This window comes from Phacochoerus africanus, chromosome 11 (genome assembly GCF_016906955.1).
Source record: "Phacochoerus africanus isolate WHEZ1 chromosome 11, ROS_Pafr_v1, whole genome shotgun sequence".
NCBI lineage: Eukaryota > Metazoa > Chordata > Mammalia > Artiodactyla > Suidae > Phacochoerus > Phacochoerus africanus.
The window spans coordinates 103,995,990-104,019,166 of NC_062554.1; the positions used below are offsets into that span (position 1 = coordinate 103,995,990).

Genomic DNA, 23,177 nt, shown 5'->3' on the forward strand with positions numbered 1-23,177 from the left:
GTCTTTAAACCATTTTAAGTTTATTTTTGCATATGGCATGAGAGAATGTTCTAATTTCACTGTTTAACGTATAGCTATTCGTATTTCCCCACACCCATTGTTGAGAAGACTATCTCTTCTCCTCTGTATATTCCTGTCTCCTTTGTCAAAGATAAATTAGCCGTAGGTGCATGGGTTTATTTCTGGGCTTTCTATTTTCTTCCATTGATCTATGCATTTGCTTTCATGCCAGTACCACGTACACTGTTTTGATTACTATATCTTTGGAGTATAATCTGATGTCTGGAAGAATTATACCCCCAGCTTGGTTCTTTTTTCTCAGGATGGCTTTGGCAATCATCCCATGGCAACATGGATGGATCTTTAAAAACAAGACAGTTAGTGAAAACAAATAGAATAAGATAGGTAATAAAATATCGTAAATTAAAAATAACGCAATTATTTTTCACAGTGTAGTATAAAATATATTAAACAATTTTAATAATTGTTTAATAACAATTCACAGTGTAATATAAAATATATTAAAATAAATATATATACATTAGTGATTGCCTATGGAGGGTGGAAATGGGTAAAAGGGGATTCAACAAGAGGAGACAGTGTGGTATAGGGGTAGAGAGCCCAGGCTGTGACATCAGTCTGCCTGGATTAGAACCTCAGCTCCACCACTTACTTACTAGCTACAGATCTTGAGGTCTCTCAGGCTCCTTCATAAGTAAAATATAGATTATATTATCTATCTTATAGCATTTAAACAGTGAGGTTTAAAATGCATAATCCAAGGAAAGCATCTAACTCGGTGCTTAATGTATATAGTTAGTATTCAATAAGTGTTAGCGATAATTTTAACAGAACATCAGCCTCATCGTGAAGATTGATTGTGGGAACTTTGTTTACTGAGAATAGAAAATTAGGGCTGGAGGAGAGAAAGGAGATGGGAGAATTGAGCATGAGCAGACTGAGCATGGTGACAGGTAAGTTTTCAATCCTTCCAATAGGACTCTCACAGTTGGCACCAGTCTTCTCTCCTTTGCCCTTATTTCCTCCCCTTATTTCATCTTGCACTTCCCCAGTGCCACATAGAAGGTCCCACTTTTCCCACCAGGTACTAGGGCAAAGTGAAGTTAGGTGGAAAAGAAGCTTATGAAACAGAAAAGGGGGAGGGAGATCATAGCCTGTGGTGATGACAGAGTAGGGAGGATGAAGGTTCTTGCTATGTACAAACCATCCTAATACTCAGTGGCTTGAAAAGACCATCATTTATTGTTCTTTACAATCTGTGGATTACCTGGGATTTGGAGCATCTGGCCTAGATTTGCCAGAAAGTGTTTCTGCTCTGTGTCTCTCATCCTCTTCCTGAAAATAATAGGCTAGGATGCCCTGCCCTGGGTAATGACAGGGACACTGAAAAACCAAGTTCAATAGCACAGACCCTCTGGTATATCACATCTGCTAACATCCCACTGGTCCAAGTAGGTCACATGGACGTTCCTTCAGGTGGGGAATTGTACTCCATCCATGGAAGGAAGGCACTGCAACATGATTGGACAGAGGACAGGGAAGTGTGAAAATCTAAGCCATTTATGTACTCAAAACAGGGAGCCACATCCTTCTTATGGGTGACAGGAGAGAGGAAACAGCCTAGCTGGAAAAGCAGGAAAACTGAATGCCAGATGATGCAAAAAGTGGGCCTGAGAAAGTCTCTCCCAAACACACAGAAATACCCATGTACATTGGGGCAGAATCCCCATGACTAGTGTAGTATTAGCTTTAATAATATCAGCTGGAAACTAAAGACAGGTAAGGTAAGCCTTACTATGGGGTCTGGTGTGGAATGTGCAGCAGGGTGAAGATCTATCCTTAGAGAAGTAGACAACTAGATAAATAGTGCTATTTGGGGATATTTTTTTAAGTGAAAAAAAAAAAAAAAAGGCTTTCTTGAATCCAGAGAAAAAGCAGAGGCTTTAACCAAGGACTGAGATGAAATTTCAAGTGTTTATAAAGTTTGTTCCTAGCCTTTAAGTAATAGTACCTTACTCTGAACCTTTGATAGACTTACTTTCATAGCCTGATATTTACGTTCATACAAATCTGACTAGCTACAGTCTGGCATGTAAAAAATTTAAATAAAAAATTGTCGGTGTCTAATGAAATGGATGAGAATCCTCAAGTCTCTTTCAAGAAAAAAATAAATAAATCCTTTGTCCCAGTGTAGGGAAAAACCTGCTTAAACAGCCTGAAATATGCATTCATATTGCATTATAAACAAAACAGTTTCACTTTCAAAGAGGCATTCATTCATTCAAAAAGGCATTTTTTTGTTTGAATACTACATGTAGATTCAAAAGACTTTTCACTATTGTGTGTAAAATATCCCTCTCTCTCATGCTAAAATTAAATTTAAATATGCCTTTTATACTGTAAAAAATGTACCAAAGACCACACACCTGGAATGGTGCCTTGCAAGCAAGGAAATAACAAAACAATGAGCTGTATGCATGAAAATCAATAAAGTAATAATGATAGATATGTAGAGGGAATATTCATTTATTTCTATTTTAGTCCAAACTAGACCTAGGACTGTGTCTTTGTATTCTGCACCCTTAGTGCCTGGCATTGTGCCTGACTTCAGCAGGTGCTCCCTATTTATTTGAATTTAGCTGAATGGGAACTTTCTGCACCCCATCAAAACAAAACCCTGAAATGAAAGTGACCATACACATAACATATAAGTAATCATCTGTCTTTACCGCCTGAACCATTCCTCACATCAAGGGGCTTCTTTCTGTTAATAGAACACTTTCTGAGTCTCCTGGAAGAGTTGGGTTCTTCAAGTAAGACTAAATATTTGAAACACAGAGTGTCAAGCTTCCTTAATCCTAAAATCTTTTTAAAGATGCGAGCAGGTTTGTGTTGTCTTGAATAATTGAAAAGGTGCAGTATGAAATTGTCATTTGAAACATCTCAACTAGGGTGATTCCATGACTGTTTCTCTCTGTAATATACTGGATTGACAGATAATTTCCTGAGCTGATTTTTAAGTCAGAGTGAGGACAAATAGACATCTGAGGTTGGACTTCCCGTGTGGCTCACAACAAACAGACATCTGAGGAATTGCCTTTCACTGTCTTTTGTTAAGCAAGAGGAGAGAGAGTGGCCTGATGCTGAAAGAGCTCTCATTTCCTGACAACTGAGTTTAAAATATTGGAAGGGTTCCTCGAGTCTCTTAATTTGCCTGTAAGAAAACACAGGCAGTGGGGAGAGGTTGATGCCACATGGAGCAGAGGAACCACTCAGTTAGCTTTTCTTAGGGGAGGACTTGACTAGCAAGCCTAAATTACTCTGAGTCAGCCTCCACTTTGCTCCAGCCTCTGCTTTGTAGTTCTTGCCATTCCTTTGCAATCCCATTTCACCACAGTGTGAGGGTGTGTGTCTGTGGAGGCCTCCACAGCCCTTTGAATGATAACGATCACTTTAACGAGTCTCATAGCAGTGACCTGCCTCACAGACTATGTCCTGAGGAGTAATTGATGAAAAGATGGTGGAATCCTTTGCAGCTACAAAATGCTACAAAAGTGATAATGAGGAGGAACAACTCTACAGAGAGTATATATTTTGTAGTTGAGAAGCTAATAAGCAGTTTTTATCAGAAGGCTCTTCCTTTGTCTCCTGGATCGAGCATGAGGACCGTGCAGTGACCTTGGGAGTACCTAGACCAAACTATCCAATAGAAATGTCTCATGAGCCACAAAAGTACTTTCACAAGTCCTTGTAGCCAACACTTTTAAAAGTTTTTTTTAATGAGTTCCCGTCGTGGCGCAGTGGTTAACGAATCCGACTAGGAACCATGAGGTTGCGGGTTCGGTCCCTGCCCTTGCTCAGTGGGTTAAGGATCCATGAGTTGCCATGAGCTGTGGTGTAGGTCGCAGACGCGGCTCGGATCCCACGTTGCTGTGGCTGTGGCGTAGGCCAGTGGCTACAGCTCCGATTAGACCCCTAGCCTGGGAACCTCCATATGCCGCAGAAGCGGCCCAAAGAAATAGCAAAAAAAAAAAGACAAAAATAAAATAAAATAAATAAATAAATAAATAAATAAATAAATAAAATTGTTAAAAAAAAAAAGTTTTTTTTAAAGGCAAGATTAATCTTAAGAATGTATTTAACCCAGTACATCTAAACTGTTGATTCAACATGTAATCAGGATTTTTAATTGTAAATTAAATATTTTTACATTTTTTATACTAAGTTTTAAAGTCCAGGGTGTATTTTATTCATGCAGCTCATCTTAATGAGCCACACTTCAAGTGCTCAATGGTCACACATGGCCAGTAGGTCCTGAATAGGACAGCACAGGCCAAGGCAGCAGATAGCCCCCCTAATACACAGTTGTCTCATGTTCATTATAATGTCCATGAGGATGTGAAAATGCTCTTAATTTTCCATCAATATTGATGAATCTGACCTGCTGGATCTCCCAGCAGGAACCCAGCTTCAGGGAAGGGAAGAGGAAAATCATATGTTTTCTGAGCTACAAAGTGAACAAGGACTTAGGTCTTCTCATTTGCCCCAGAACAGGTCTGTGAGAAGGGGAAATGGTCTTTATTTTGCAGAAGAGAAAATCAAGATCGGGGGTGGGGGTGGGGAAGGCAAGAGCTTGCCAAGGTCACACTGCTAGTGCTAGCAAAGTGGGGAGGGAAGGAACCAGGGCTTGGATCCACAGCCCTGGTATTTTCCACTCTATCATGGTCTCTCCTCAGACCTCGCAGACCTGGCTGTGTAGTGGTGCTTCTCAGGCTGGTTAGCATCTGCGTCACTTGGAGGTCATATTCAAACACTGGTTTCTGGTCTCCGCCCCCAGACGTTTTGATTCAGCAGGTCCCAGTGTGGCCTGAGAATTTTTATTTCTAATCAAATTCCCAGGAGAGGCTGATGCTGCTGATCCAGGGACCACAGTTTGAAAAACTCTGTTGTACAGACTCAACATGACATTTTTAATAGGCATCTATCTGTCGTAAGCTAATAATGATGCTTCCCTATGCTGCCAGAAACTGAACTTTCATCTATAAATTTGTCCATTATCATTCTCCTAGCTAAAGCCAGCTACCCTATAGTACAGACTGGGATAGGCCCACTCATTATGAACCTTTTTATTGATTAATAATTAACCATTGAGCATAAGTCCTTTATTGCAAGAAGGGAAGTGTTCACCTCCTCACCCAGTTCCTACAGGGAGGAGGAAATGATTCGTGTGGATGTCCAGCATCATGTCAACACTGGGTAGTCTTTTCTAAAGCACACACACATCTAAGTCATCACTACTTCCTTTTGAAAAATTCATGCAAGTACCTTTTATTCAAGACACAGCCACATCATGAAATATTTTTCTGGTGGCATTTCTTAAAAGCAAATGATAGTCACTATGCATTTACCACAGCTTAGAAAAATCCTATCCAAGTCTGAAATTTAACTTATTCTCTTTTAACCACTGGGGCTGTGCTCAAGAAGCAAGAAATTATTTATCTTTCCACTAATGGCAAGTTCCATCACCTCTTGATTTATTAAGTGGCTTGGGGACATTTTCAATCTTTCTAGTCATTGACCTCTAGCCCTTTTCATTCCTGCAAGGGAGAGCCCTTTTCATTCGTCTTATTTATTTTTAATGACTTTTAAGGCCTGTCTTCTAACCCACCGCCCAAGCCCTGTCACATCTAAAGAAAAGCAATAGATTACCTTATGCGTATCCTGGAGCCCATCATTTTCCCAAGATGATAGCAGACCCAGCTATGCCAATTGGATAGGACCAGGTCAAACTGATAGCAGCCCTGAGAATGGAAGTCTTATCTTTCTTAGATGCTTCATCAGAAATAAGAGTAACATCTGTGTGTTCTAAACTGAAAAGAGAAGTGGGCTGTGGTTTTTTTTTCTCAGGCACATAATGACAGTATAAATGGAAGTGGTGTGGGGTAATAAAGCTGGGAAGACCACTCAGTCTCTCAACCTATAGCTTTCATAATAGATGCTTTAAGCCTTTTTTCTTATCTGAATGTGGATTGATCTGGTTTTTTGTTTTCTTTTTTATTTCTAGAACAGTTCATCCTTGTAGCACTTAGAGCTTTTAAGAAGGAGAAGGGTGGGTGTATCTGGATAACTGGAAAAAGATGAAAACTGTAATGCTCCAGGATCACTAAGACATGTTTTGAACAAAAACGTTAGGAGGAAAGGCTATCAGTTCTGTCATGTCACCAAAAATGTCTGCCACTTTTCAAAGCTTTTTCTCACCATGTTGCTTAGGACTCCTGGATTCTGCTTTGTGCTTGGGCACTGGTTCTGAAGAACTGGTAGAAGGAAAGTTTAGGGAAGGCTGAAGTGGGAAGAGGAAAAAAAAAAACATAAGATAAAAAATGTACTCCAAGGATTCTTTCTCTTTATAGTATATTTAATAAATACAGAATTACTTCATTTGATTTGATCTAGAAGCAAGTAGAACTGCCTTAGAGTGAATTTCCTGAAATACATAGCCTACCAGAATTTCCATTTAACTGCATCTTGGCACGAGCCTGGACCTCATCCTTGAAACGCAAAGCTTACACCCTGGACGAAAAGACATGGAATACCACACTGCAGTCCCTTTGATGGCAGTTCCAGCAAGCCAGGTTAGGAAAGAGCAGTTTGTCTCTAGCACACAAAGAGGAAGAGTAATAGATTTTGCCAGGTGCTACCAAAAAATTTTTCTAACCTAGCTACATTTCTTGCTATAGTGCAACACTCCTCAAACTTTCAGGTGCCTACGAACTGCTTCAGGGTCTGGTTAAAATGCAGACTTTGATTCAGGTGATGCCAGTGCACCACAGTGAGCAGCAAGGACCTAGAGAACTTTGTTTAATATCTGAAAACACTACTTGGCAGGGGAGGGTTAATAACCAAGACCCGAGAGCAGGTATGCTCACTGAGGCCAGAGGAGCTGAGGGGGAAAAGCAGGGAGCAAGGAGGAAAAATAAGGACCCAACTAAACATGATGAGAGAAAAACCAGGTGGGACTTGGCATCCAGAGAGCCATGTGACAAATAGCAAGTGGTACCTCAGTAGCAATCAAGGATGTCATGGTCATTGAAAGGGTGATGGGTGCAGTTAGGACTCTTGAAAATGTCATATATCTGTGTGGGCAAGCAGCTGCTCAGCAGATCTCTAGCCATAGCTATGACCAAATGCAGGAGAGCTGAGGGTGAAGGGAGACAAGAGGTGGGAGAGATGGGTCTCAGCAGGACCTTGAGGACAGCAGAAAACTGAGCACAGCCTCAGACCAGGCACAACAAGACAAGGTTCCATTGACCAAGAGTGGAGCTTCAGAAACATGGCTGAGCCCACAGATATGACAACTCAGCCCTAAAGAAGCCAGTCTTTAGTATGCCCAATCTGTGCACCAGGCACTATTGCAAAGGGCTTTGTAATTACTGTCTCCCGTAGTTCTCACAGGTATCTATTGCAGGCAGTATTATTCCATCTTGGACAAGTATCTGAGATTCAGAGGGATTCGATTCTACCCTAAGGTCCCTCACTAATAGGCGGCAGAGCAAAAGATCTCACACTCTGTTCTTTTCCCATGACCCTACGCAGGCCTAGCACAACACTGATGGAATAAGCTGCTGCTGGCCCCAGGCTCTTGCCATGTGCCCCCAGATCTAAGGAAGGAGATGGGCTTTCAGTGCAACAAGTGGCTTGAACTGAAGAAGGGACAGGGAGGGAAGGATAAGGTGCCAGGCATCACAGGGTACAGTAAAGATCTGCTCTTTACCAAGACTTTAATTCAGAATTGTACTGATACCCAAAATCACCCAGTCTCTTTGTTAACTCAACTGTGGTTATGTCATTTCCTATGGGAAGTACCCATCTCTTATGCTCTGGGCTTGTCAACAGTAAATCAGTATAAAAAGTGCTGCGACAGGACAGGAGAGACATTGTAAACATCCCAGCGTCCCAACATGAGCCAGACCTTGCCCTTGTTGCTCTGTGTTGCTCTCTGAGGTGGCCATCCCCGAACTCCTCATCAATAGAAAACTAACGGCTTCACTGCAGCACACCCCATAGCTTGGCAGTCACGTGGGTGTGTTGATGAGCCCTCTTCAGTTCAGATGAACAGAAATTGACTGGACCAAGTTGGAGGAGAAAGAAGGAAAAGTAGATGTGGTGGGGAGAAGCAGATTAGCCTCCAGAACTTGATTGTAACTGGTGAGCAGTTTGCTGTAGGCCGCAGGCTGGAACAGCAGAGGCTGCACTGCTCAGACTCCTTAGAATGTGACTCTGCACACCCCTTAGCTCCTACTGAGCAGAGTTACCTCATGAGCTGGAGGCTACACCCCACAGTTGATGGGGGGCAGTGAGGGTGAAGGGTGAAAGTGGTAGCAAATATCTGCATGACCAGATCTCAGCTTCCCAGGCATCAAAAACCTTCCCAGTGTGAAGCCTGACAAAACCAATGTGATTCTAAAGCCAGTGGCTGTGAAAGCAGGATCTTGCTCCCCCAACTTTCTGGAAGGGCAGTAACTCCCTTGGGGGTGACTTTTGTGGCTCTCTTTGGGGAGCTTTCTTAAAAGCTTGGCTTAGGGCCACAGCCAGCTCCTCTCCCTACCAACAACTTGGTAAGCACCCAATTCCCACATTAAATCCCTTTCCGCATAAACTAGCTAGAATGGATTCTCTTATCTGCAACTGAACCCCGACTAATCCAGTAGGAATTTACAATAAAGATATTTAGGGACATCACCTAGTCATGAACCATAAAGAAATCAAGGAGTACCCTTTTTGCTCCTGTTCTCTGTGTGTGTGTGTATATGTATCTCTCTTTCACTCGCTTCATTCTTCGCAGTAAACCTGCTTTCTTTACTGATCAGCCCGTTATATAAAGTGCTTTAAATTCTCTCTCTGACATCCTCACTCAGAAATGGTGGGCAATCTTTCAATCCTAATCCCAAATTCCCAAGGGAGAGAAATTGATTGCCATCGTTTTAGGCTAGATGTCTACCCCTAGTTCACTTGGCTCATATTTCAATTACACAACCCTATGAAGTTTTTTGATAGCTAAATAATCTGTATTTACAATGAAGGAAAGTAGGTCTTAGTTTTACATGACTCACCCCAAATCACCCAGTTATTAAACAGAAGATTCCAGGTTTATATCCATGTCGCCTGACCTCAGATTTGATGCTCATTCCACTATACTACCAATGGTTCTTTAGTATTTATATCTGTGGAGCACTTTACAATTTACGATGTGTCTTTTTTATCCTCTACCTCATTCAATTCTTCCACCAGTCCCATTATTATTGTCCTCACTTTATGGACAAGAAAAATGATGTTAGAGTTCCCATTGAGGCTCAGTGGGTTAAGAACCCGACTAGTATCCATGAAGATGCAGGTTTGATCCCTGGCCTCCCTCAATGGGTGAAGGATCTGGTGTTGCCACAAGCTGTGGTGTAGGTCGCAGATGTGACTCAGCTCTAACGTTGCTGTGGCTGAGGTGTAGGCAGGCAGCTGCAGCTATGATTCAACCCCTGACCTGGGAATTTCCTTATGCCACAGGTGTGGGCCTAAAAAGAAAAAAGAAATTAAAAAAAAAAAGTTGTTGCTAACAAAAGCTAGGTGATTTGCTCAAGGTCATACATTTCATAAGAGCTGGTGTCAAGAGTCACACCTCCATTTTCTAGTTAGCAGAGGAAGTAATGTGGATAGAGGAAAAGCCAAAAAGTAAATAGCACTCAATCTCATCAGTTATCAGATCTGAAACCTCAAGGACACTTCTTATAATAAGTTCCTTAGAAGCAAGCAGAAGACAATACTCAGGTTTTTATTTTGCCCTTGATGAAGTAGGTGGGAAAAATTCTGTTGGACCCTAAAAATTTGATAAATCTAAATAATGGCCATTTGATAAGGGAAGAGACACCAGCCTGGCTACAAGGAAGAAGAAAGGTTATGACACTAGCAGGTTACTAAGGAGCTGATAAAACATACCTAAAATAGAATTAGATTGTTTTCTTTAGGGTTTAAAGGTGAGCCCAGGCTACAGAATGCTTTTGAAGTCAGTATTTGGCCAAAGACCTTGCTATAGTTTCTTGCTGTACTTCAAAGAGATGCATAGATGACCTTCTAATTTCAGTACACCTTGGGAATTATTTCTGTTGAGGAGGAACAGCATTAGTATGAAGGATTCATTGTTGCTTTCTTGTCATCACTTTCAGAAGTACTTACACTTTCCTTTCAACCTAACTTTTGCAAAGGAAGATATTTCCCAAGAGAAATTACAAAGGCATTTTCTGCACCATCTTTAACTAGTGGTTACTTAGCTGCTGCCACATACAAAGCGCAATGCAGGGCATGCAAAGGAGCAAACACTCAGGTTTGTGCAAGCTGCTCCCTTATTCCTCCCCATAGTGACCTTGTGTCAGCAGGACACAGAGCCCCGTGATAGAAGACTCAATTATTGTAATTCTCTCTAAGCCAAACTTTCAGCAGGGATTTCCTCTCCTTACCATTTATGTGCATTGCAGATGTCTGATGACTTTGTGGCACAATGATGGAAATCCAGCCTCCCATCTCTTAGGCAGAAATCCTGCCCTTCTGCCAGCTCTTTCATGGTCATCATCAGGCTGAACCCACCCCCCTGCACTTCTGACCACTACTTGGGAACTGCTTTAAAACTCCAGCATGTTCTTCCCTATTTTATAGTCAGTTCTCATAATTCTTTAAACCCAGCTCTATGGCTTTTTTCAGTATCTTTCCTGCCATATCATCATTGTATAACAACTCTTTGTTCCTGAGCTGGCGCAGAAATCCATAATGACTATCTGGAATGACCCTAAAATAATTTTTGTGAGTGGCGAAGCCAAGCTTGGTTGCTATCTCGGCTTTCTAGAGAACAAAAGAAACTTAGGAGTTGCAGGAAACAATCTGAAGAGTGAGGATAGGGATAGTCTACAGCTTGGGAGTCAGATCGCCACAGCACCAAGACTGGCAGAGGCCAATGTGAGGATCACCCCCTTTGTTAAGACCCTGAGCTTAGAAAGTCCAGCCATGAGGGGCTATGAACCAGTAACAGTAACAGGATCTTTCACTTGGATCATTTTTGATCTTCGCTGAATTTCTCTACCATGTTTGTTTTGTGATGATTCTAATTTTAAATCTAAAATACTAAATGGGTTAAATGTCACCTGGGAAACTGTAATTGGCTCTCTCTCTTTAGGATTTCTTTTACTATCAAGTCCCTGAAAGTCCTGGGGAAAAGGGGGTAAAGCCTTTCTCTTCCCCCGCCCCCCATTTATGAGGCAACTCCTAGAAAGAATTACTGGGGTTCCCTTAACCCCAGTTTGAAATCCACTGCAATACTTCTGGCCTTGTGCATGATCCTCTGATTGTGAGCCCCTGAGATGAGTGGCAGAGTTTGACAGCAGAGGATGAGAAAGAAAGCAAACTTTCTTTTTTTCGTTCTCCTCCCCAACCTCCAGGTCCCATTTTTTTTTCTCTTGTAATTTCCTTCTATCCTCAATTTTTCTCCTCTATAATTATGTAGCAAAGGTCAAACTGTGGTTTTGGGGAACCTACTAGATATCCCACAAAAGTCATACTCAAAATACATAAAGTGAGGAGTTCCCTTGTGGTACAGCAGGCTAAGGATTTGGCATTGTCACTGCAGCAGCCCAGGTCACTTCCTTTGCAGGGGTCCAGTTCCTGGCCTGGGAACTTCCACATGCCATAGGCATGGCCAAAAAAATAATAAAATGATGTCTGGGAGAGATTGGGACAAGATGGTGGCAGAGTAAAAAGACTTAAGCACACCTTCTCTCACAAAAACACCAAAATTACAACTAACAGCTGAACAATCATCAATAAAATAAACTGGAAACTACCAAGACAGATATCCTACAACCAAAGACAAATAAGAAGCCACATCAAGACAGTAGGAGGGGCGCTTTCATAATATAAGCAATCTAATACCCACCAGGTTGGTGACCTGCAGACTGGAAAATAACTATATCATAGAGGCTCTCCCACAGGAGTGAGAGTTCTGAATGCCATGTCAGGTTCCCCAGCCCAGGGGTTTGGCATTGGGAGGAGGATCCCCCAGAGCATTTAGTGTTGATGGTCAGTAGGGTGTGTGTGCAAGAGCTCCATAGGACTGGGGGAAACAGAGACTCTACTCCTGGAGGGCACACACAAGATTCCATGAGCACTGGGTCCCAGGGAAAAGTAGGGACTCCATTAGAATATGGGTCAGACTTACCTGCAAGTCTTGGAGAGAATCCTGGGCTCATTGTGAAGGCAAGAAATTGAAGGCAGAGGTTTGGGGAAAATTTATCAGTGTGAGTTTCCCTGGGGCTGCTTTTTTGGAAAAAATCTGGCACCACCCACCAGGGCTGAGAAGCCCCAGGCTAAACAACAAATAGGGTGGGAGCACAGCCTCACCCTTCAGAAAACAGGCTGGCTGAAGTCCTCCTACACACATAGTTGCCTCTAATCACACCCAGAGACAAAGCCCCACCCACCAGAGGGACAAGACTTAGCTCCACCTATCAGTGGGCAGGTACCTGTTCCTCCTATCAGGAAGCCTATAACCAGCCTTTGTATCAACTTCCCCCACAAGGGGGCAGACACCAGAAGCAAGAGAGGCTACAACACTCTATTTAGCCTGAAAAAAATCTAAACAAAATGAAAAGGCAGAGGAATACAAGCCAGATGAGGGAACTAGACAACCCCCCCCCCAGAAAAAAGTGAACTGGTGATTAGCAGCCTCCATGAAAAAGACTTTAGAATAGTAATAGTAAATATGACCCAAGTTCTTAGGAAAAAAATTGGAGGCAAGGACTGATAAATTAGAAGAAACACTGAACAAATAAATAGAAGATTTAAAGATTAAAGCAGAGATCCAAAATTCAATAACCAAAATAAAAAATTCACTAGAAGGAACCAATAGCAGTTTATAGGAGACAGAAGAATGAATAAGTGAGGTGGAAGACAGACTGCTGGAAATCACTAATGTGGAAAAGAATAAAGAAAAAAGAATGAAAAGAAATGAGGAGAGTCTAAGGGAACTCTAGAACACCTTAAATGTACAAACATTCACATTATAAGGGTGCCAGAAAGAGAAGATAGAGAGAAAATGCCAAAGAAAATATTTGAAGAAATAATAGCTGAAAACTTCCCTAACATGGGAAAAGAATCATTTACTCAAATCGGGAAGCACAACAAATACTGTATAAAATAAACCAAAGGAGGAACACCCCAAGACACATATTGAACTGATCAAAATTAAAGACAAAGAGAAAATATTAAAAGCAGCTAGGGAAAAGCCACAGATAACATATAAGGGAGTCCCAAAAATGTTGTCAGCTGATTTTTCAGCAGAAACCCTGCAGGCCAGAAGGGAGTAGTACAATATACTTAAAGTGATTTTAAGAAGAAAAAAAAAAAACCTCCAACCAAAAATAGTCTCAGATTTGAAGGAGAAATCAAACATTTACAGACATGCAAAAGCTAATAGAATTTAGCACCACTCAACCAGCTTCACAACAAATACTAAGGGAATGTCTCTAGATGGAAAAGAAAAAGAAGGTCATTACATAATGATCAAAGGATCAATCCAAAAGAAAGATATAACAATTGTAAACATACATGCACCCAACATAGGAGCACCTCAATATGTAAGGCAACTGCTAACGGCCTTAAAAGGAGAAATCAACAACAACACAATAATAGTGGGGACTTTAACACCCTCATTTACAGCAGTGGACAGATCATCCTGACAGAAAAATCAACAAGGAAACACAGGCCTTAAATGATGCATTAGCCCAGGTGGACTTAATAGATATTTATAGAATATTCCATCCAAAAGCAGCAGAATACACATTCTTCTCAAGTGGACGCAGAACATTCTCTAGGATAGATCACATTCTGGGCCACAAATCAAGCCTTAGTAAATTTTTAAAAATTAAAATCATATCAAGCAGCATTTCTGACCATGACACTATAAGACTAGAAATCAACAACATGAAAAAACTGCAAAAAACCCACAAACACGTGGAGACTAAACAACATGTTAGTAAACAGCCAGTGTATCACTGAAGAAATCAAAGAGGAAATTTAAAAATACCTAGAGGCAAATGACAACAAAGACTCAACAATTCAAAACCTATGGTATGCCACAAAAGCAGTTCTAAGAGGGAAGTTTATAGCAATACAAGCCTACCTCAGGAAACAAGAAAAATCTCAAACAACCTACCTTTACACAAAAAGCAATGACAGAAGAACAAACAAAATGCAAAGTCAGCCAATGGAAAAAAATCATAAAGATCAGAGCAGAAATAAATAGAAATGAAGAAAACAATAGAAAAGATCAATGAAACTAAAAGCTGGTTCTTTGAAAAGATCAATAAAATTGATAAATCCTTAGCCAGACTCATCAAGAAAAAGAGATGATTCAAATCAATAAAATTAGAAATGAAAAAGGAGAAGTAACAACAGACATCACAGAATACAAACTATCATAAGAGACTACTACAAGCAACTATATGCTAATAAAATAGACAACCTTGAAGAAATGGACAAATTCTTAGGTACAGTCTTCCAAGACTAAACCAGGAAGAAAGAGAAAAGATGAAGGGACCAATCACAATTACTGAAATTGAAACTGTGATTTGAAAACTTGCAAAAAAAAAAAAATCCAAGACCCAGATGGCTTCTTAGGTGAATTCTTTCAAAAATTTAGAGAAGAGTTAACACCAATCCTTCTGAAACTATTCCAAAAAAAATTGCGGGGAAAGGAACATTCCAAACCTCATTCTATGAGGCCACCATCACCCTGATACCAAAACAGGACAAAGATACCACAAAAAGTAAGAAAATTACAGACAGGCCAATATCACTGATGAAGATAGATGCAAAAATCCTCAACAAAATACTAGCAAACAAAATCCAACAATATATTAAAAGGATCATACACCACAATCAAGAAGGATTTATCTCAAGGATGCAAGGATTTTTCAATATCTGCAAATCAATCAGTGTGATACACCACATTAACAAACTGAAGAATAAAAACCATATGATCCTCTCAATAGATGCAGAAAAATCTTTTGACAAAAATCTAATACCCATATCTGATAAAAACCCTCCAGGAGGTGGGCATAGAGGGAACTTACCTTAGCATAATAAAGGCCATATATGACAAACCCACAGATAACATCATTCTCAATGGTGAAAAGCTGAAAGAATTCTCACTAAGACTAGGAACAAGTTAAGGATGTCTGTTCTTGCCGCTACTATTCAACATAGTTTTGGAAGTCCTAGCCATGGCAGAGAAGAAAAAGAAATAAAAGGAATCCAAATTGGAAAGTAAGAAGTAAAACTATCACTGTTTGCAGATGACAAGCTACTATACCTAGAAAATTCTAAAGATGCTACCAGAAAACTGTTAGAGCTCATCAATTAATTTGATAAAGTTGCAGAATACAAAATTAATACACAGAAATCAACTGCATTTTTGTATACTAGCAATGAAATATCAGAAGAAGAAATGAGGGAAACAATCCCATTTACCATTGCATCAAAATGAAATAAAATACCTAAAAATAAACCTACCTACTCTGAAAACTATAAGATGCTGATGAAAGAAATCAAAGATGACACAAACAGATGGAAAGATTTACCATGTTTGTGGATTAGAAGAACCAATATTGTCAAAATGAGTATACTAACCCAGGCAATCTATAGATTCAATGCAATCCCTATCAAATTACCAATGGCCTTTTTCACAGAACTAGGTCAAAAAAATTTTTAATTTGTATGGAAACCCTAAAGACCACGAATATCCAAAGCAATCCTGAGAAAGAAAAGTAGAGCTAAAGGAATCAGACTCCCTGACTTCAGACTATACTACAAAGCTGCAGTCATCAAAACAGAATAGTACTGGCACAAAAACAGAAATATAGAACAGTGGAACAGGATAGAAAGCCCAGAAAGAAACCCAAGCACCTATGGACAATTAATCTATGACAAAGGAGGCAAGAATGAGCAATATAGAAAAGACAGCCTCTTTAATAAGTGGTACTGGGAAAACGAGAAAACTACATGCAAAAGAATGAAATTAGAACATTCTCTTAACACCATACACAAAAATAAACTCAAAATGGATTAAAGACCTAAATGTAGGACCAGATACTATAAAACTCTTAGAGGAACACATAGGCCAAACAATCTGTGAAACAAATTGCAACAGTATCTTCTCAGATCCACCTCCTAGAATAAGGACAGGGAAAACAAAAATAAACAAATGGGACCTAATTAAAACTTAAAAGTTTTTGTACAGCAAAGGAAACCATAAACAAAATGAAAAGGCAACCCACAGAAATGGGAGAAAATATTTATAAATGAAACAACTGCATTTAGCAGAGCTTAGCATCATGTGAAGTATTACGATTGCTTGTATTTATATTAAGAAACTTGGATTTAGGGGTGGTAGATGCTAACTATTACATTTAGAATGGATAAGCCGTGGGGTCCTACTGTACAGCACAGGGAACTATGTCCAATCTCTTGGGTTAGAACATGATGGAAAATAGTATGAAAATAATGTATATATATGTATCACTAGGTCACTTTGCTGTACAGCAGGAATTGAAGGAATATTGTAAATCAGCTATACTTTAATTTTTAAAAAAGAAAAAAGGGAACAGATTTTTTTAAAAAGCTAAAAGTGAAATCACTGAATGTGTCCAAAATTTGAATGATGATGTTATAATCCAAATCATTTTTTTTAAAAGGTCAAGGTTCTGATCTAATGGAATAGGCTGGAGCTTTCTGAAGATGCTGATTGTCAAGGTAACCCTCATGTTCATTCTCTGCGGTCTTCTGGTTTGCTGCCTTCAGTGAGGAGACTGGTAGTGATCAGGTAGAAACTGTTAGAACTAGAGTTGCTGGGCATGAGATGGAAGCTGAGAGAGGTCATCTGGGCCTGCAGTTGGAGAATGTGCTCTGGAAGACAAGGAAATGTTGGAGGATCTATAAGCCCAGAGGTGCCTCTGGCAGGTTGCTGCCCACCTGGAGAGGACCTAGAGAGAAGGGCTGGACATTCAGGTAATACTGGATGGGGGGGACCAGATTACCAGAATCACCCTACCTCTGATCATCTGAGGCCTGTGGAAGCTGATTATATTCTCTCGAGGCAGTATTTATGTAGTATCTGGATAAGAGTTGCTTTTAGGCTTTTCCAAAATGAGTTTTAGGTACCCGTGGATATTTTCAATCTTTTTTATAAGGCGTTCTCAGTTTACTTTGTTACAGTACCTTGTATTTCTAAGCACCTTTCAAGCCTCTCAAAGTACAAACCCAAACCTTGCAACTTGCGCTGCAGACAGGGAGTGATTTTGTTGAAAAAAAATTATGAGCGTTAAATGGATTTACCAAAATAGATTATCAGATCCACAGATTGGCTTTAGAATAAAAACCCGGAGTTCAATGGCTTCTGACTCTCTCTCCTAACAACCACACCTCCAGATTTGTGGTTTTTCCCCACTTGTAAAATAATTTTTATTTATATTATCTTCATGTGACATGACTTTTAAGGAGATTATAGAACAAAGCTGAAGAAGATGACATATGATTTCATTTTTACCAAAAAGTGAATGCTCCCAGATTGTTTTCTGCCCTCATCCCTGCCACGTGGCATCCTCAGCTCTCTAACTCCTAGAGCTCTGAGATAATGACTTTGAGTCAAGAAAAAGAAGCTTCTGGTATCTTCCACATCAGCCTCCAAGGAGAATAGACATGAGCTGGAGCAACGATTCTAACACCCTGGTGATTCTTCTGCTCGGGGGTAGGAGTGGGAGGGGGCGCAAGGACAATGCCTATTCCTTCCTTCCTTCCTCTTACTGGGAATATCTCAGATCTCTTGTTCTGATCTTCATGTTCTATGTTGCTTTAAGTACCTGGTCATTTGGCTGAGGGAGTCTGAGAATTTGCTGAGAACACTCTTCTTGGCTTAGTGAAAAGTTGACATCAAAGGACAACATCTCACTGGCCTTTTGTGAACTGACTTCACACACCTATCTCTGAGGAGGGAAAACCATGCTGGGTGTTGCCATTTCTATTAGAGAAGTCAGCAGAGTTAGGCCTGATGCTGCTCCTTTGCCCATATAGCTAGAGGTACTGTGTGACGAAATAGTATGAGGTGACAGTGCCAGTAACCAAAATCTCTCAGTGTCCCTTTGTTATCTGTAGATGCTGCCCTTCCCAGCAACAGAACCCTGCTGATTAGGCAATTGGCTTCATGATGTCCATGACTGACAGTTTGCAGACAATGAGAGCTAGGTCCAGCGAGCACAGGTTAGTTTGACCTTTATTTCCAGGAGCAGAACACTGTTCCCAGCAAACCCTTATAGAAGATGGGTTTGTTGCCACCTTCCACCAGACTGAAGCCCTCTTTCCGACTTGTGTCTTCTGTTGCACTCTTTAGTTACACTGCAATCTTTATGCAAATGTCAATGAAGACATGTAGGTATGTCCACACCTGCATACACATGCAGCCACTGGATTCCATGAATAACATAAAATGGGATGCTCAGACAAGACCTACTCTGAACACCAGCTTTGCCTTCCTGCAAGGTTCCAACGGCTATTAAACACAGATGTTATTCAATTGTTAGTCCAGAATCTAAATTGGCATTTTGGAAACAAATAGGGGTATGGATATCACTTCAAACATCCCAGAGTTTTTCATTAAATACTTTCTTTTTCCATGTAACTAGTGAATACTACAAGGGACAAGCTGCCTTCTAGCTTTATGTCACTTGCAAAAGCCAAGCTGAAGGGTATTCAGTTCTTCAAGTTTGGGAAGGAAGGCTTTTGAGCAGCTTTTCTTACTGTCATTAAGGAGGGAACAGGAAGAACGGGCTTTGGAGGCAGAAAGACATGTTTTTAACAAAATGTTAATGTTCATTTTTCTTTTGCCTTTGTAAGTCCAAGACAGTCTCCCTAATTTATTCTAAAGGTCAGATCCTCAAGATTAGGACTGTTAAAGAAGCTTTACAAATATTAGGTTGAACCACAGAAAATTGCTGACAGCCTTTTTGACCTCAAATATGGCGATTTCCTAGAGTTCAGTCTAATAGGAAAAAATAAACACTTTTGACATACAAAATAAATTTTGCACTAACATGGTAGCCTAAAAGCAATACACTCTCAACAGAGAAAGGATTTTCTTTATGTATTTACAAGACATATCAAAGGCTAAGTAATAATATTTCCTCCCATCTGCCCCTGAGGCACAACCAGAAAGCTAGAGTCATCCTAGTGGGAGATATCCTGAAACCCCGATACACCATAAGGTATGAGGCAAAGGTGAGTCAACAAGGAGAGCTGTGTAGTTTCCTTGGGAGACTTCAAGGAAAGAAATAGATCATTCTCTTTCTCAGATGTTGTGAGATGACTCCAAACAGAAAACAACAATGGAAAATAAGCAGCTTAAATTTCCGAGAATCTAAGAGGCTAATGCTCACTTTGAGCTGGAATTCAGAGAGCCCACAAACAGAAAGAATTGGCACCACAAACAGATACAGGTTCTGTGAAACATAGCTGCATTACACAGTTACTATGGTATCAGTGTAGAGGAGATATAAGATTACAAAAGTAGACCAGTGACACTTCCATTTATGTAGGAGAGCCTTGCTCTGGGAATATCTGAATAATTTTTCATGTACACGTAACTGCTGGACTTAATACTACTTGCCTATTGAGCTTCATAACATTCTCAGGAGCCTAGAAGAGCATAGGCTATAATGGCACAGGTATAATCCAGCCACATGGGAATGGCAAACATCTAGCATCCATCCTCTAGTTCTCCCTTTCCACATCCATTGCAGACATCATTAATCAATCCTGTCACTCTTCTACCTGAGCCAGAAGGAATCCTCAGAATCTTCCTCAACATCGATTCTAGACACTTACTACCAACTAATCTGAAATAAAAGTAGAAATGAAACTTTCTTCCATAGCCCATGTGGGTTCCCTTTCTCTGTCTTTGTTAATTCTGCTATCTCCCAGGATGATCTTTCCTCACCCTCACATGCATCTTCTGCCTCACCCATCCCCCAACTTCCTCCACTAGAATGTAAGTTACACTAGAATGTAAGGGGATCTTCCTTCTGTTCATCATAAACTCCCAAGGCCCTTGAATCGTGCTCGGCACAGTAGTGGAGCTCAACAAGTGCTGATGGAATGAATGAATGAACAAACAAACGAATCTTTGCTTGCTCAGACCTTTCGGGGGCAGCTCACACATCACCTCTGTAATGAACCCTTCTCAGCCCTTCTAGCCAGAATCTACCCTTTTCTCCTCTAGCTCCACATAGCCATGTATGTGAGTAACCTTTTTACCACTTACCACACTTGGCCTATAAGCCCTCCAATCAATGCTTGTTGAATTGAATTGGTGTAAGAACAGAAACCAGACTAAACGATTAGAATAGTGATACCTCCTTATTTTATGGCACTTTTCACCTTTTCAGAGATGTATTTTATTTCACTTCATTCAACCCTATAAGCTGAAGAGAACAGGAATAATCGCCATTGTATAGGCTTGAGAACATTGGCACAGAAGTGGTTTTCTTGTGATTTGTTCATGTCAGAGGTAGCATCTGTCTGCTCAGTGCTCTTTCTGCTAGATAATGATGCCATTTGATACAGCATTTGCTTCAGGTAAGACTATATCCATATTCTCCAATTCTACAGTTTGGGGGAATATATACTGGTTATATAGTTCCAGTTATGTTACATTTTGAGAATTTCACTCATTTTTTTTAAGAAAATTAGTTTTTTAGCCCAATGATTATTGTTATTTTGGCTTTATTTTGTAGCTACTAATTAATATTTCTCCCACTGTTCATCATACTCATCTCAATGATTTGCTTAGCCTACCACTTTGCTTACTCTCTGAAGAAAATAGAGACCCCAGATTTTTTTTCCCCTGAGCCCAGAATTTACCCTTAATTTTATTTATTTTTATTAAGGTACAATTCACATATTAGTTTCAGGTTTACTCAATTACTGTAAAATGATCACTGTAATACGTCTAGTTAACATGTCACCGTACACAGTTACGAATTTTTTTCTTGTGAGGAGAACTTTTAAGATCTACTCTCTTAACAACTTTCAAATAGTCAATAGAATTTTTTTTTTCTTTGTCTTTTTGCCTTTTCTAGGGCCACTCCCACAGCATATGGAGGTTCCCAGGCTAGGGGTCGAATCAGAGCTGTAGCTGCTGGTCTACACCAGAGCCACAGCCAACGCAGGATGTGAGCCACATCTGCAACCTACACCACATCTCATGGCAACACTGGATCCTTAACCCACTGAGCAAGGCCAGGGATCGAACCCGCAACCTCATGGTTCCTAGTCGGATTTGTTAACCACTGAGCCACGACAGGAACTCCTAGAATATTTTTAACTATGTCAACATGCTGTACATCACATCCCATGACATTTAGTTTATAACTTGAAATTTGTACATTTGACCCCTTTCTCCTATTGCCCCTACCTCCTCTCCCTTGCCTCTGTCAACTGCCAATCTATTCTTTAATATCTAGAGCTTGTTTAATTTTTGGTTTGTTTTGTTTTAGATACCACATACAAGTGAGGATGCATCTTTCTCTGACTTATTTCACTTAGCGTAATGCCCTCAAGGTTCATCCATGTTGTCAAAAATGGCAGGATTTCATTCTTTTTATGGCTGAGTAGTGTCCCATTGTATTTACCTTCTTTTTCCATTCGTCTGTTTGTAGATACTTAGGTTGTTTTCAGGTTTTGGGCTATTGAACAATGCTGCAACAAATATGAGAGTGCAGATATCTTTTTCAATTAGTGTGTTCATTCTCTTTGGATAAAAACTAAGAAGTGGAATTGCTGGGTCATATGGTAGTTATATTTTTAATTTTTTTGAGAAAGCTCCATAATGTTTTCCACAGTGGCTCAACAATTTACATTCCTACCAAGAGTGCATAAGGGTTCCCTTTTCTCTACAGCATTGCCAACACTTGTTATTTATGGCCCTTTTGATAATAGCCATTCTGACAGGTGTGAGGTGATATCTCACTGTGATTTTGATTTCCATTTTCCTGATGACTACTGATGTACCAATTATATCTTTTTATGTACCTGTTGACCATCTGCATGTCTGCTTTGGAAAAATGTCTATTTGGGTCCTCTGATCATTTTTAAAGTGGATTATTTGGGGTATTACTATTGAGTTGTATGAGTTCTTTATATATTTTGGATATTAGCCCCATATCACATTTATAATTTGCAGATATTTTCTTCTACTCGTTTGGTTGCCTTTTCATTTTTCAGGTGGTTTCCTTTCCTTGCAGAAGCTTTGAATCTTGATGTAAAGTCCTGTTTGCTTATTTTTACTTGAGTTGCTTTAGCTTTTGGTGTCAAATCCAAAAAAAAAAAATTATTACCAAAACCAATATCAAGGAGCTTACGTTTTCTTCTAGGAATTTTATAGTTTCAGTTCTTACATTTAGAATCGATTTTAAGTTAATTTGTGTATCGCGTAAGATAGTGATCCAATTACTTTCTTTTGCACATGACTGTTGAGTTTTCCCAGCACCATTTGTGGAAGAGAATGTCCTTTCCCCATTGTATATTCTTAACTCCTTTGTCATAAATTAATTGACCATATTTGAGTGGGTTTTATCTGATTCTTTATTAATCTATGTATTAATAGATTAATCTTAATTAATTAATCTATGTGTCTATATCTGTTTTTATGCAAATACCATACTGGTTTTTGATTACTGTAGCTTTGTAATATAGCTTGTAATCAGGGAGCATGATGCCTCCAGCTTTATTCCTCTTTCTCAAAATTGCTTTAGCTATATTTGTTCTTTTGTGGTTCCATACAAATTTTAGGATTATTTGTTCCATTTTGTGAAAAATTCCATTAGAATTTTGATAGAGATTGCATTGAATCCATAGATTTCCTTGTGTGGTATGGGTATTTCAACAATATTAACTTCTTATAATCCCTGAGCAGAGAATATTTTTCCATTTATTTGTATTGTGTTTTTCTTACTAATATCTTATTCAATATATAGGTGGTTAAATTTGTTCCTAGATGTTTTACTCTTTTTGGTGCA

The 23,177-nt window shown here is 39.8% G+C and overlaps 1 protein-coding gene across 2 annotated transcripts in view; it reads left to right on the top strand.

The window, feature by feature from the left end:
* The window catches only part of LHFPL3 (LHFPL tetraspan subfamily member 3), a 556,240-nt gene that overhangs the window by 408,729 nt on the left and 124,334 nt on the right, over positions 1 to 23,177 (top strand). Inside the window, exon 3 of one of the 2 annotated variants that reach the window (XM_047753280.1) lies at positions 16,806 to 16,844. The exons of the other annotated variant lie outside the window; for it this stretch is intronic. Within the exon in view, the coding sequence (XP_047609236.1) occupies positions 16,806 to 16,831 (26 nt within the window). The 3' untranslated portion in view covers positions 16,832 to 16,844. Of the gene's footprint in view, positions 1 to 16,805; positions 16,845 to 23,177 lie in introns of those variants that run through there. 2 annotated transcript variants of the gene reach the window in all.